General features: G+C 39.7%; 1 protein-coding gene across 1 annotated transcript in view; it reads left to right on the top strand.

Moving 5' to 3' along the window:
* Positions 1–13195, top strand: part of LOC140486861 (fructose-1,6-bisphosphatase isozyme 2-like) — a 58058-nt gene that overhangs the window by 33825 nt on the left and 11038 nt on the right. The window contains exons 4-5 of the mRNA XM_072585914.1: positions 1403–1543; positions 4586–4723. Coding sequence (XP_072442015.1) covers positions 1403–1543; positions 4586–4723 — 279 coding nt within the window. The remainder of the gene's footprint in view (positions 1–1402; positions 1544–4585; positions 4724–13195) is intronic.

Genomic DNA, 13195 nt, shown 5'->3' with positions numbered 1-13195 from the left:
CTCCTGTGGTTGCATACATCGGCTGCCTTGCTGATCTTTGAGGGATCTATGCTATCCTTAGATACCCATTTGTTCTTAATGTCTTTGCAGAATCCCTTTGGATTCTCCTTAACCCTATTTGCCAAAGCTATGTGCCTTTTTGCCCGCCTGCTTTCCCTCTTAAGTATACTCTTACTGCCTTTATATTCTTCTAAGGATTCACATGATCTATCCTTTCTATTCCTGACATATGCTTCCTTCTTTTTCTTAACCAAAATGTCAATTTCTTTAGTCATCCAGCATTTCCTACACCTACCAGCCTTTCCTTTCACCTGAACAGGAATATACTGTCTCATAGCAAGAGTGTCGAAAGATAGCTAAAAAGAAAGAGTTGTAAAGTGAGAGTTGGTCCTTTAGAGGGTGAGAGTGGGGAGTTAATAGTAGATAATGAAGTAATGATGGATATAATGAATAAATATTTTATTCTATCTTCACTTTAAAGGATACAAAACACATCCCACTATCCCACTGTAAATGAGAAGGTTTGAGGAAAAGAGGAACTTAGTGAAATTAAATAATTACAGAAATGATATTGAGCAAACTGATGGACTACGGGTTGATAAGTCTCTAGGTGTGAATTGACTTCATCCTGGGGTTTTAAAAAAAATGGCTAATGAGGTAGTAAATGCATTGATATTAATTTTGTGAAATTTTCTAAATTCTTGAAAAGTTCATAAATATAAACCCTCCATTCAAGAAGAGAGGGAAACAGAAAGCTGGAAAATAAAGGCCTATTAGCTTGACATCATAGGGAAGCTGTTAGAATTGATCATGTTAAGTTATAACTGGACACTTGGAAAAACACAAAGTAAGGGGGAAGAGTCAGCAAAGCTTGACGAAAGGGAAATTATATGGAATTCTTTGAAGGAGTAATATATACCGTGGATAAAGGGAGCCTAATGCTGCACTACACTTAGTGAGACCCCCATCTCAAATGTTGTGTACATATTTGGTCTCCTTATCTGAGGAAGGTTGTAAATGTGTTGGAGGCAAGTCCAAGGAGGCATACTAGATTAAGGAAAGATTGGACAGGCTGGGCTTGTTTTCACTGAATCCTACAAGAGTCTCGGATGAAAATCACATGGATGTACGAATGTGCTGTTGCTGACCAGAGTATAATTAAAGTTAGATACTCAGACTGGAATTCTGAATCTCTTTCTAAATGCAGTAGCTGGCAACTTTGTTATGACATCACTTAAAACAAAAATACACATAACACGTATCACTGAAAGTCATATGATCCTTGTATAAGAATTGTTAGTCATGATTGCTCAATCATTAAGTTTTGCTGAGTTTATGGAAATTGTTACTTGAAGAGTGAATAGATTCCACTGTAACTGACTATTTGTTTTGCCTTTGCTAGGACTCTGGAGAGCAGCCTACTGAAAATCTTGCTCTTCAACCTGGACGGACAATGGTGGCCGCTGGATATGCACTGTATGGCAGTGCTACTCTAGTAGCGCTCTCTACAGGACAAGGTGTCAACTTCTTCATGTTGGATCCAGTATGTAATTCATGTTGATCAAAGAATCATCACAATTTCTGATCTGATGCATATGTGCAAATATTTGTAACAATTGAATGAACCAGAATAACATATTGCACCATAATTACTTTTGCATCATTCTGCGATTGGAAATCAGGTAAGTGTATAAGAACGCAAGTTACTTGCTAAAGTAGGATGTCAATTCAGGTTCCAACTAAACATTAGTAAAGAATTCAGTGAAAGAAAATGCTGTTTATAAGGTGCTGGAAGCACGAATGTAGAATTGGATCTCATACCATCCCACAATCTTTCATTGGAACACAACAAACAAATTAAAATATTCTTGGTTAAATCAGGATGCATTTTTCCACACTTTCTTTATACTTCCATTTGCTTTCCTTGCTGTTTCTCCCATCATACACAACATGCATCACTATCACTATCACCAGGAGATACACAGGAAAGTATAATGAAACCTGCAGCTAATTTTCTGCCTTTTCTATGAGTAGAGGTGAGGATGTGCCTGAATGCAAACTACCTCCTCCCCAAAAGATTAACCGCATTAGTCTTCAAGCATTCTGCTTCCTTCTTTATATTACATTTATCAAGATGGGCTAAAACCCTTACTGAATATTCGTTTCCCATTATTCCCAAACTACTTGCAGCATACTGCCATTTCTTTTTCAAAGGTCAATTGCTGAATGTCCTAATCCATATGTTCATGCTCAGTTAGCTGGACAGTTGGTTTATGAAGCAGTGCGATGCCAACAGCAAGGGTTCAATTCCATCACTGGCAGAAGTTACCATGAAGGACTCTCTCTCTCAACCTCACCAGAGATTTGGTTGTCCTCAGGTTAAATCACCACCAATCATCTCTCTCTAATGAGAGAGCAGCCCTATAATTTGGTAAGACTATGGCAATACAATTCAATGTTCATGTTAAGGCAGAGGTAAATAGATTCTTTTGGACCAGGGAATTAAAAGTTATTTGAATTAAATGTTGATGTGGAATTCAAAATGCAAGCAGATCAACAATAATTTTATTGAATGATAATGCAGGGTTGAGGGGCCAAATGGCCCACCCCTGCTCCTAATTCCTGTGCTTGTTTATTCTTACTGAACAGGCTATAAGGAGGTTTTAAATTTTTTCACGCACTTGGATTGGCAGGGGAGGGGTGTCTTAAAAGTGAAGTTTCCTCAAGTGCTGTGGAGTTTTGTGAATGTGCATTTGACATCAATGACACTCTACTTGTGTAAGGTATGGATCACAAAAGGTTAGTATGCAGATCCAGCAAGTAACTAGGGAGCTAACAGAATGTTATCATTTATTGTGAGGGGAATTGAATGCAAAAGTAGGAAGGTTGTGCCTCACTTCTTCAAGATAATGTTGAGATCACATCTACAGTACTATGTATAATCTTGGTCACTTCTTTTAGTAAAGATTGTAAATGCATTTGAAGCATGTTATGAGAAATTTTACCAGACTGATGTCTAGAATAGATGGGTTATCTTAAGCGGAAAGGTTAGATGAGCTTAGATTCACTCATGGACTATGCTTTTCCAGCACCACCCTCTTTAACTTAGATTCACTGGAGTCTAGAAGAGAAAAAAGCAACTTGAAATTGAATCATATTGAGTTGAGGGCGGCACGGTGGCTCAGTAATTAGCACTGCTCCCTCACAGCGCCAGGGTCCCAGGTTCGATTCCAGCCTCAGGCGACTGTCCATGTGGAGTTTGCACATTCTCCCTGTGTCTGCGTGGGTTTGCTCCGCTTTCCTCCCACAATCCAAAGATGTGCAGGTTAGGGTGGATTGGCCAGGCTAAATTGCCCATAGTGTTAGGTGCATTAGTCAGAGAGAAATGGCTTTGGGTGGATTACTCTTTGGAGGGTCGGGTTGGGCTGAAGGACCTGTTTCCACACTGTAGGGAATATATATAATATCTGAGAGGTCTTGACAGTTGGATGTGGAGAATCAAGTAATAGGCATCACTGCTTAAAAAGCAGTTAAAATAGAAATGAGGCTTTTTAAAAAAAATCTGAGAGGATTGTAAGTTTTTGGCACTCTCTCCCTCAGATGTTAGTTGAAGCAGAATCCTCAAATATTTTTAAGGCAGCAATGTATTAATGCTTGTTCAGCAAGGAGGTTAAGGTTAATCAGAAGTGGGTTGGAATGTAGATCTGAGGGTACAGTCAGATCAGCCAGGATTCTGTTGAGTGGCAGAATATGATTGAACAGCTGAAAGGACCAAGGAGCCTGCTCCTTGTTCATCCATTCACATCAATCAGTTGTGAAGCATCAATATGAAGCATGCAGCCTCATTGTGATATTTAAATTGCCAGACTGCTTCCTGGGAACAGGTTAATTGCCCACTCATGCACCAAACCCCAACAAGTCTCCACTGGGAGATTGGTTAGGTGGGTGTTGGAATTCAGATTTACAAGACTTCAGTCATTTATCCAAATTATTTATGGGGCTTAAATTCTTTTTACCTCTCCTTCCTCCCCATGACTCCTACCTGCACCACCACCACCTTGGGCAAATCATCAGGCAAAAGTCATTGTGAACAGTTAAAACAAACAATGAGCATTCAACAAGGCCCTGGACAACGCCAACTAGGTACATCACAATGGCATCACAAGAAGAAGGCAACATCCACAGGAAAAGAAGAGGAAAACAGAGATAAAAAGGAGAAAATGTTCATAGACAATGGATTCCCTGTTAATTTGTGGTTTTCTTTTTCAGCTATAAGTGAACATTTGCTGAGGCATTCTGGCACCAAGTACATTTATCATGTCTTATTTCTGTTGCATATCTTGTCAAACAAATCCTAAAACTAATATTTATTAAAATACATAATTCCAATTAAAATTCTCTTAGTTTCATATGTTAATGAAACTGTCAGTGGTTGAACAAATATAAATTCCATTCAGATTAATTACAATCAGTTAAACCCAAAAGAACAATATAAACCTTAATTACTACAAGTTCCTGGGCTATGATTCTATCTAACTAAAACTTGTATTCTTGACCACTGTTATAATTCTCTTCTTTTATTTAGGCTGTAGGTGAGTTTATTCTTGTGGAAAGGAACGTGAAAATAAAGAAGAAAGGAAAAATATACAGTCTGAATGAGGGTTATGCCCAATACTTCGATCCTGCACTCACTGAATATATACAGAAGAAAAAATTCCCTGAGGTATGAATTTTTAATATGCTTAAGCGAAATTCTAGTAATTTTTCAAAATACAAAGCTAACAGTTCAAATTGATTAAGTCTGGCCAAAGCATGTATCTACTACATTTGAAAACAATTCTACTCATTTCTGATTTTTAGACCTTTTCTAACAGTCACATAAGATGTTATTTGTGACATTTGATGAGAGCTGTTTCAGCAGTGTGGCTGGGCAGAAACCTAATGGAAGGGATCAAAGGATTCTGGAAAATCATGGACACCAATGTGAGAGCTGTCGACATGTTGGAGAGGACAGGTTTGGAGATAGGTGTGAGTTTAGAAAAGAGAGGGATCAAGGTGGTGAGTCTCTGACAGAGACTCAGCAAGTTACTCTTCAGGACAGGGAGCTGCAGGCTAGAGGGAAGGGAAGATGATATTTGCCAAGGGGGCAACAGTACCTGCAAAGTGAGGTGGGATATAGCAAAGCATGGACGGGAAGGAGGTCATGCAAGAAAGAGGTTATTCTACATTCAGAAACATCCTGACATCAATTGGGGGAAGCATGGAACTACATTTGGCATGGTCACCTCATAGTCAGGAGTTGGAAGGATAAGTGGGCAGGAACAAGTTCATTAGACAGTGTGACAAACTCATTCATTGCAAATCTTTTAGAGACATGGACCAGGAAAAGAATAAGGATGTTGGGACTGCTGGAGATCAGATAACTACTCAGTTTCTTCTGCCTCTACCTCCCACAATGTCTTAGTGTAGTTCCTGGTTCTGCAGCCAGAATGGAGGGAGCTTGCTAAGCAGTGGGATTGATTGGACAACCTGGGGGGCATTGTCTGGATGAGCCAAGTATACCTGCTTGGGTATAACTTCCAAGGAGTACCACCGGGAGAGTGTCCTGAATGGAAACTTCTGAGAGAGCTGTGTCTGGTTCTTCTTCTGGTTTGTCCATGTGAAGAGTAGAAAAGTGTGGTGCTGGGAAAGCACATCAGGTCAGGCAGCATCTGAGGGGCAGGAGAATCAATGTTTCGAGCAGAGGCAGATGCTGCCTGACCTGCTGTGCTTTTCCAGCACCACACTTTTTGACTCTGATCTCCAGCACCTGCAGTCCTCACTTTCTCCATAGGAAGAACGGCCTTTTAAGAAAGTGCAGGTGATAGACGCTGGTCCATTGGCGGAAATCCATTGAGTAACAAGTTGTTCTGGGATTGGTGGGTGGTAAGCTGGGGATAGAAACAGACGTGATAGACGCTATAGTTTTGATAAGGCATAATGAAAAATCCTGATAGACCTCGTAATGATAATTCCTTCAAAACAACTCAGTGCGACTTAGATTTATCCACAAAAAAAGTCGTGAGATTCTGCCTTTAATGTTTAAATTATGCAGCAGACTGGTTATCTCTGTTTCTACTTCACTGCCATACATTTGGCGGAAGTGCTTTGAAAATCCAATTTAAAGATATTAAATTTACACACCCCAGGTGGTATTCCTTGGAAGTTATGCCCAGGTAGGTCCACTTGCATCAAGCAAGATGACTCTTGGCATAGCTGGCTCATCCAGACACAAATGCCCCCAGGATTGTCCAATCAAACCTCCAGTCCAATGGGTTCCACTGCTTGGCAGACTCCCTCTATTCTCGCTACAGAACCAGGAATTACATTTGGTGAAGCTACAGTAAAAAAAAACAGGAGCTGCTCAAGGAAATTACTGCTGTTAATGTGGATAAAATAATAGTTCAGCCCCAACTGGTACACTATGGAAGGATGTGAAGAACTCAGCGAGGGTGCAAATGAGATTTACTGGAATGTACCAAGATTTTAGTTCTGTGAACAAATGTAATTAGAGCAGAAAATATTAAGGCAAATAGGATACATGTGTTTAGATTCATGAAATGTTTTGATAGAGGAAATAAATAATTTGGGTGGCACCAGATTAGATATAGATTTAGTGGCAAAAGAATTAGAGGCAACATAAAGAGAAGACATTTCTGCTATGAGTTTGGAATGTGGTGTCTAAAAGGGTAAAGTGTGGAAGTAAATTCAGAAAATCTTACAAAATCAATGTGAAGAAGCAGCACAGGCACGATAGATAACGTTACTTCCTTTGTGCTGTATAATTCTATGTCAGTCTATGAAAGATAATCATTCAATTCAATAAAATGAGATGAACTCAAATAAATGGATGCTTCCTGTTGTCAGTATGGCATACCAGAAACTTCTTGAAGAGAGAAAACTTGAGGCTAACTGTTTCAGGGTGGGGTGTGGTTTCTGCCTCTGGAGTAAAAGTTAAGGGACAGCCTACTTCTACTTGGCGGGTTTGTCCCACTGCCACTTAGCTGCTGTTCGGCTTTTACTTGCCTTGAGGCAGAATCTGTACACCATCTAACACCATGGGCTCTTATCTTACTGAGCAGCTCTTATGCATCACCTTGTCAAAGGCCTTCTGGAAGTCCAAATAGACCTCAAATAGGAGCCAAGGGCACAGCCTTAGAGTAAAGGGAAGAATCTTTAAAACAGAGATGAGGAGAAACTTCTTCAGTCAGAGAGTGGTCAATTTCTGGAATTAATTGCCACATAAGGCAATGGAGGCTAGGTCATTGAGTACATTTAAGACTGAGATAGATAGGTTCTTGATTGTCAAGGGGATCAAAGGTCAGGGGGAGAAAGCAGGAGAATGGGTTTGAGAAATGTATCAGCCATGATTTGAATGGTGGAGCAGACTGGTCCTATGTCTGATTGGCCTTATCTGTAAAGAAGTCCCACTTTCAGGTTTTGCTGGCCAATCAAATGACCTATAGCAGTCCAAGGTTATAGTACCAGTGGGAGCATTGACCATTGATGGGACTACATCCCATCCCTATTATTAGCAATTGAGAATGGAACCAGATATGGCAGTAAGTGCAAGACAGGTGGGGATGTGGGTATTTTGTCAGGACCAGGCTGGCAGACCTCATTGAGGAGGATTATGGGGTTGGAGCACCATGATGGACAGAGCTGAGAGGAAGGGAGAGGAAACATGGTGATGGGAAGATATTGAGGTGGCTTTGACACTTTGGATGGGCACTGCCCAGGTAGCGAAGCATGGAGTGGGTCTGTCCTGCTGCATGTTAAATCCTATCACCAGTGAGAAGTGATCCTTAGGTGACCACTTAGTGACCACTTCAGTGCTCCATAGGAAGGTGCTCCTTGACACCAACCTTTACCATTTAGGTATGTGTGAGGGATGGCACGTAGCATGGTGCCACATTTTAAAGTCCCCTCGCAGCATATTTAGCCACCCCATGGAGGTCATAAAATCCGGTCCCAGATAAAGGAAAATATTTAAAAATCATTAGACAATTCAACTTAGCAACTTTTAGAGCAGTTATTAACTTCAGTCTGAGGTTAACTATGGGTGATACCCATCATCAGTATCTAGAAACCTGTTGAAATTATGAAACATAAAAGTGTATTAAAAATAAACAATGTATTTATGTTTCAACTGCTTTCAGTGCTGCTACTGATCTGAGAATGTATTCCCAGAAATAATTAATTTTTGGCTTTCTTCCATTAATATCACACAGTCCACAAAAAGACTTCCATTCCATATTATCAACGTACCTCAGAATTTGTTATAATTAAATATAACAACTATCAAGAAATATGCTTGTCAAGTAAACTATTCATTATTCTTTATATCTTCTTTCCTGTATGAGAATGACTTTTTCTGGGTTTCCCATGATTTAGTCTTGTACCACAATGATCATTTGTTGATCATGATCACAAGACTGTTGATCTAAAAGTTATTTTGACATGACCTAGTTCTGTGATCAGCACTCATCATATAGAGAATGGTTAAACTCAATTTTAGTAAAATATCATATTTGCATTTAGCTATTTTAATGCATTAACATGCTGCATACAATTAATTATTTTTAAAATTTAGTTGCAAAAACAAATAGCAGTCATTCTGCATCAGTAAGATTTCACAAACATTATTTTAGCAGATATTTTGGCACTAATTCAATGTAATCGATTTTTGCTTACTTTCTCCCTCCTCAGCACATTGGTCAGTAGCTAACACCTCATCATGTTCACTGGATAGCCCCCTTTTAAAAACCGTGTTACAAAGTTGCACGATATGGAATATAAATGTGTAACTTCATCAACTGGTTATATCTGTACATTTTTAAAAATATATTTTTGAAAAGCAAAAATTGTTGACTGAAATCTAAGATGGTGAAAACTCCTATCCATCACGGTCGCCAAGTAATATCTCCTTGGCAAGGAAATGGAAGCATCTACAGTGATTATGATCTGCTGAAAGTGTGAACTGACTTTTTGAGATGGAGAATTGAAGGAGTTTATGGCGCAATCATTAAAATTAATAACCTTCCCTATTATGCAGTCATGGTTAGGGAGACATTCTGTGATATGTTCTGTGTCCTAAGGAGTATTTCAACTAAACAAGAGCAAGGTTGTCTGATACACCTTTGGTGTGAATTTGGATTTGGGCAGAGAACGCAATCGTTTGCCGGAGTGAATGTCTTGCAGTCTGAATGCACCTTTCTCTCTCTGAAACCTCGCTCAAAGCTGTGAGCTCTGTTTGTGAATTGAAAACCAACCTGAGAATCTTAACATGTTTCTTTTAAGCTATGAAGCCTGGTATGTAAATGGTGAGAAATTGCAGAGTTCTGAAGTGCAGAAAGCTCTGGGTGAGCTTTCTTTATACATGAATCACAAGATGTGAGTATGCTGACACAGCAAGTGATTAGGAAAGTTGTCATAATCTCACCAGACCGTAAGGCTGCTCTCTGGTTAGAGTAAGACAACTGGTGGTGGCTTAACCTGAGGGTCACATCACCTGAGGCAAGGGGAAATGTTGAAAAGTAGACTCCTTCATGGTAAGCCCAACCAGTGCAGGAATTAAATCCATGCTGTTGGTGTCACTCTATATTCCAAACCAGCCAACTGAACTAATCAATACCATTGAGCAGATAGCCATACCCCCTGCCCTTCCAATTTATTACAATGGAAATTGAACCCAAAACTAGAGAAGTTAGGCAAGGATTTAAATGGAAACAATTCAGTGAAGGTTTACTAGACCAATGCTTGGAATGTATAGGTTATGTTATAAGGAAAGATTCGACAGGTTAGGCCTGTAACAGAGGGAGTTTAGAAGAGTAAGATTGATACATATGACTCTATGACTCTATATGAGATCCAAGAAGGTCTTGACAAGATGCATTGTGGAAAAGATGCTTCCTTTTGTGGAAAATTATAAAACTAGCAATCATTATTTAAAATTCAAGGAGCAGCCATTTACGACAGGGATGAGGCGAATTTTATCTTCTCAGAGCATTTTGAGTCTTTGGAATGCTTTTCTCAAAATATGGTGAATTTTTTAAAGGCAGAGTTAGATAGATTCTCAATAAGCAAGGAGGTGAAATATTATCAGAGTAATCAGTTCAGTCATGATCTTATTAAATAACTGTGTAGGCATGAGTGCCAAGGGGCTCCTCCTCTCCTAAACTGTACATTCGTGTGAAGGCTTCAACCCAGCAAGTCATTAAAGGAGAAGGGGATCTACCAACCATGACTGCAAAGCCAGTGAGAACTGAAATGTCCAGATACAGTCAATGAATCTTTTGACTTTATCTTCTATTAAATATTTTATAATTTTGACAGAAAAAGCCCTGGTTTTCTGCGAAGTTGTAGTTTTCTGCATGTTTGGTGTGTGAGTATGTTGGTGTATGTTATTGGGAAGTAGGATGTAATTGAAGAGTTAATATTATTTTCTATGTGAGTGAACTTTAGCAATAAAACACTTATGTTTAATTGAAGAATACCTGTCTAGTTTAATTCACACATATTGTACATAATGAATAGAAGCTTTGACAAAGGGTCAGTGAGACTTGAAACGTCAGCTCTTGTCTCTCCTTACAGATGCTGCCAGACCTGCTGAGATTTTCCAGCATTTTCTCTTTTGGTTGTACATAATGAACTACGTACAGCCTGGGTCATATGGCAAGGTAGTTCAGTGGTTAGCTCTGCTGTCTCACAACACCAGGGACCTTGGGTTCGATTCCAGCCTCGGGCAAGCATCTGTGTGGAATTTACACGTTCTCCCTGTATGTGTGTGGGTTTCATCTGGCTTTGATGAAACCCACTAGAGTTTTGTGAAGGGAAGGTCATGCCACACACAACCTGATTGAGTTCTTTGAGATGGTGACGAAACAGGTGGATGAGGGTAAAGTGGTTGGTGTGGTGTATATGCATTTCAGTAAGGTGTTTGATAAGGTTTCCTGTGGTAGGCTATTGCACAAAATACGGAGGCTTGGGATTGAGGGTGATTTAGTGGTTTGGATCAGTACTTGGCTAACTGAAAGAAGACAGAAGGTAGTGGTTGATGAGAAATGTTCATCCTGGAGTTCAGTTACTGGTGGTGTGCTGCAAGGATCAGTTTTGGGGCCACTGCAGTTTGTCATTTTTATAAATGACTGGGATGAGCGTGTAGAAGGATGGGTTAGTAAATTTGTGGATGACACTAAGGTCAGTGGAGTTTGTGGATAGTGCTGATAGGTGTTGCAGGTTACAGAGGGACATAGATCAGCTGCAGAGCTGGGCTGAGAGGGAGCAAATGGAGTTTAATGTGGAAACGTGTGAGGTGATTCACTTTGGAAGGAATAACAGGAATAAAGAGTACTGGGCTAATGGTAAGATTCTTGGTAGTGTAGAAAAGCTGAGCAATCTTGATGTCCATGTACATAGGTCCCTGAAAGTTGCCATCCAGGAATGTTAGGGTTGTTGAGAAGGCATAAGGTTATTTAGCTTTTATTGGTAGAGGGATTGTGTTTTGGATCCACTTGGAGTATTGCGTACAGTCTGATCACCACATTATAAGAATGATGTGTAAACTTTAGATAGGGTTCAGAGGAAATTTACTTTGATGTTGCCTGGTGAGCGAAGGTCTTATGAGGAAAGGCTAAGGGACTTGAGGCTGTTTTCATTGGAGAGAAGAAAGTTGAGAAGTGACTTAATAGAGACATATAAGATAAGAGGGTTAGGTAGGGTGAACAGTGAGAGCCTTTTCCTTGGACAGTGATGGCTAGCATGAGAGGACATAGTTATAAATTGAGGGGTGATAGATACAGGACAGATATCAGAGGTACTCAGAGTAGTAATGGCATGGGATACACTGCCTGCAATAGAAGTAGACTCACCAACTTTAAGGGCATTTAAATGGTCATTGAATAAACATATGGATGAAAATGGAATAGTGTAGGATAGATAGGCTTTGGATTGGTTCCACAGGTCGGCACAACATCGAGGGCCAAAGGGTCTGTACCACGCTGTTATGTTCTATGTTCTAAATCTTACATCAACAATTCGATAAATAAAAGGTTATTTGTTTTATACATAACCAATTATAAGAAAGCAGAACAGGCCACCAGGTGAACTCATTGTTCCTTCAAGTACTTATTGTCCTTGACCAACAGAATAAAAGTCTTAATTTAACCTTCCATATGAGTTAATGAATGGAAAATTTACCCTGTCTAAAGTGTTCCTCCCAGATGCCATCATAACCTTTCTACATGGACTTCCTACTACTACGACAACTCTTAAATAGTGTTTGAGGCAGATAGGGTTTTCTACATAAGTATGTCTAAATGGTATATGGTACTCCCTGAGGGGTTTCTATTAACACCAGTGGAAAAAAGGTTGAGGATGTTTAACATTGGGCAGGCGATCCAATTCATCACATTACTCCGATGCAATGAAATGCCAAAGAAGTTCTGTGATTCCTTGCAGAGGAATTGCTAATCCCCTGTTCTGATTTTTGACCCCTCAAATAGCAACAACAAAGGAGGAATAAATTCTTATCCATCCCATCACTAGCCCAATCATTTTAAATAATTTCAATGACTCTTTCTTTTGAGAATGTGCTGGCAGAATGTGCACCAATCAGAACAGTGTGTACTCCAGCATTCATAATATGCCTGACATGAGAACCTGATAGTGAAACTGAGGAACAAAGATGAAAAATGCCTTTCATTCTCCTATCTCATGCCCCTATGTTTATAATAAGAAGATACTAAGTACTGCTATATTTAATTTTTCCTATGTCACAACAGGAAACATACCAAAAGTATGTAATTAGCTGCAAATCACTAGCTTGGAGCTGCCTGGTGGTCAAGAATTTTGCTAAACAGGTGCAAGGCTTTAGTTCTTTTCTAAAGACAAAAATCTGCAGATACTGGAGTCCAAAGCAGATAAATAGCAGACAAACAGGAGGCTGGAAGAACAGCAAGCCAAGCAGCATCAAGAGGTGGAGAAGTCAACGTTTTGGTTATTAATCATTTTTCAGGATGAGATGTGAGGGTAGGGGAAGCTACAGATAAAAAGAGAGGAAGGGACTGGGTGGGAAGAGTAGCGGAATGGTGCAAATGTGATAGGTGGTCACAGGTAGTGGGTACGACCTGGGTGTTGAATGGGAGGGATGAATCTG

Source organism: Chiloscyllium punctatum, chromosome 2 (genome assembly GCF_047496795.1).
Source record: "Chiloscyllium punctatum isolate Juve2018m chromosome 2, sChiPun1.3, whole genome shotgun sequence".
NCBI lineage: Eukaryota > Metazoa > Chordata > Chondrichthyes > Orectolobiformes > Hemiscylliidae > Chiloscyllium > Chiloscyllium punctatum.
The sequence above is the reverse complement of the archived record's forward strand: the minus strand, read 5'-3'. Positions and strand labels throughout refer to the sequence as shown.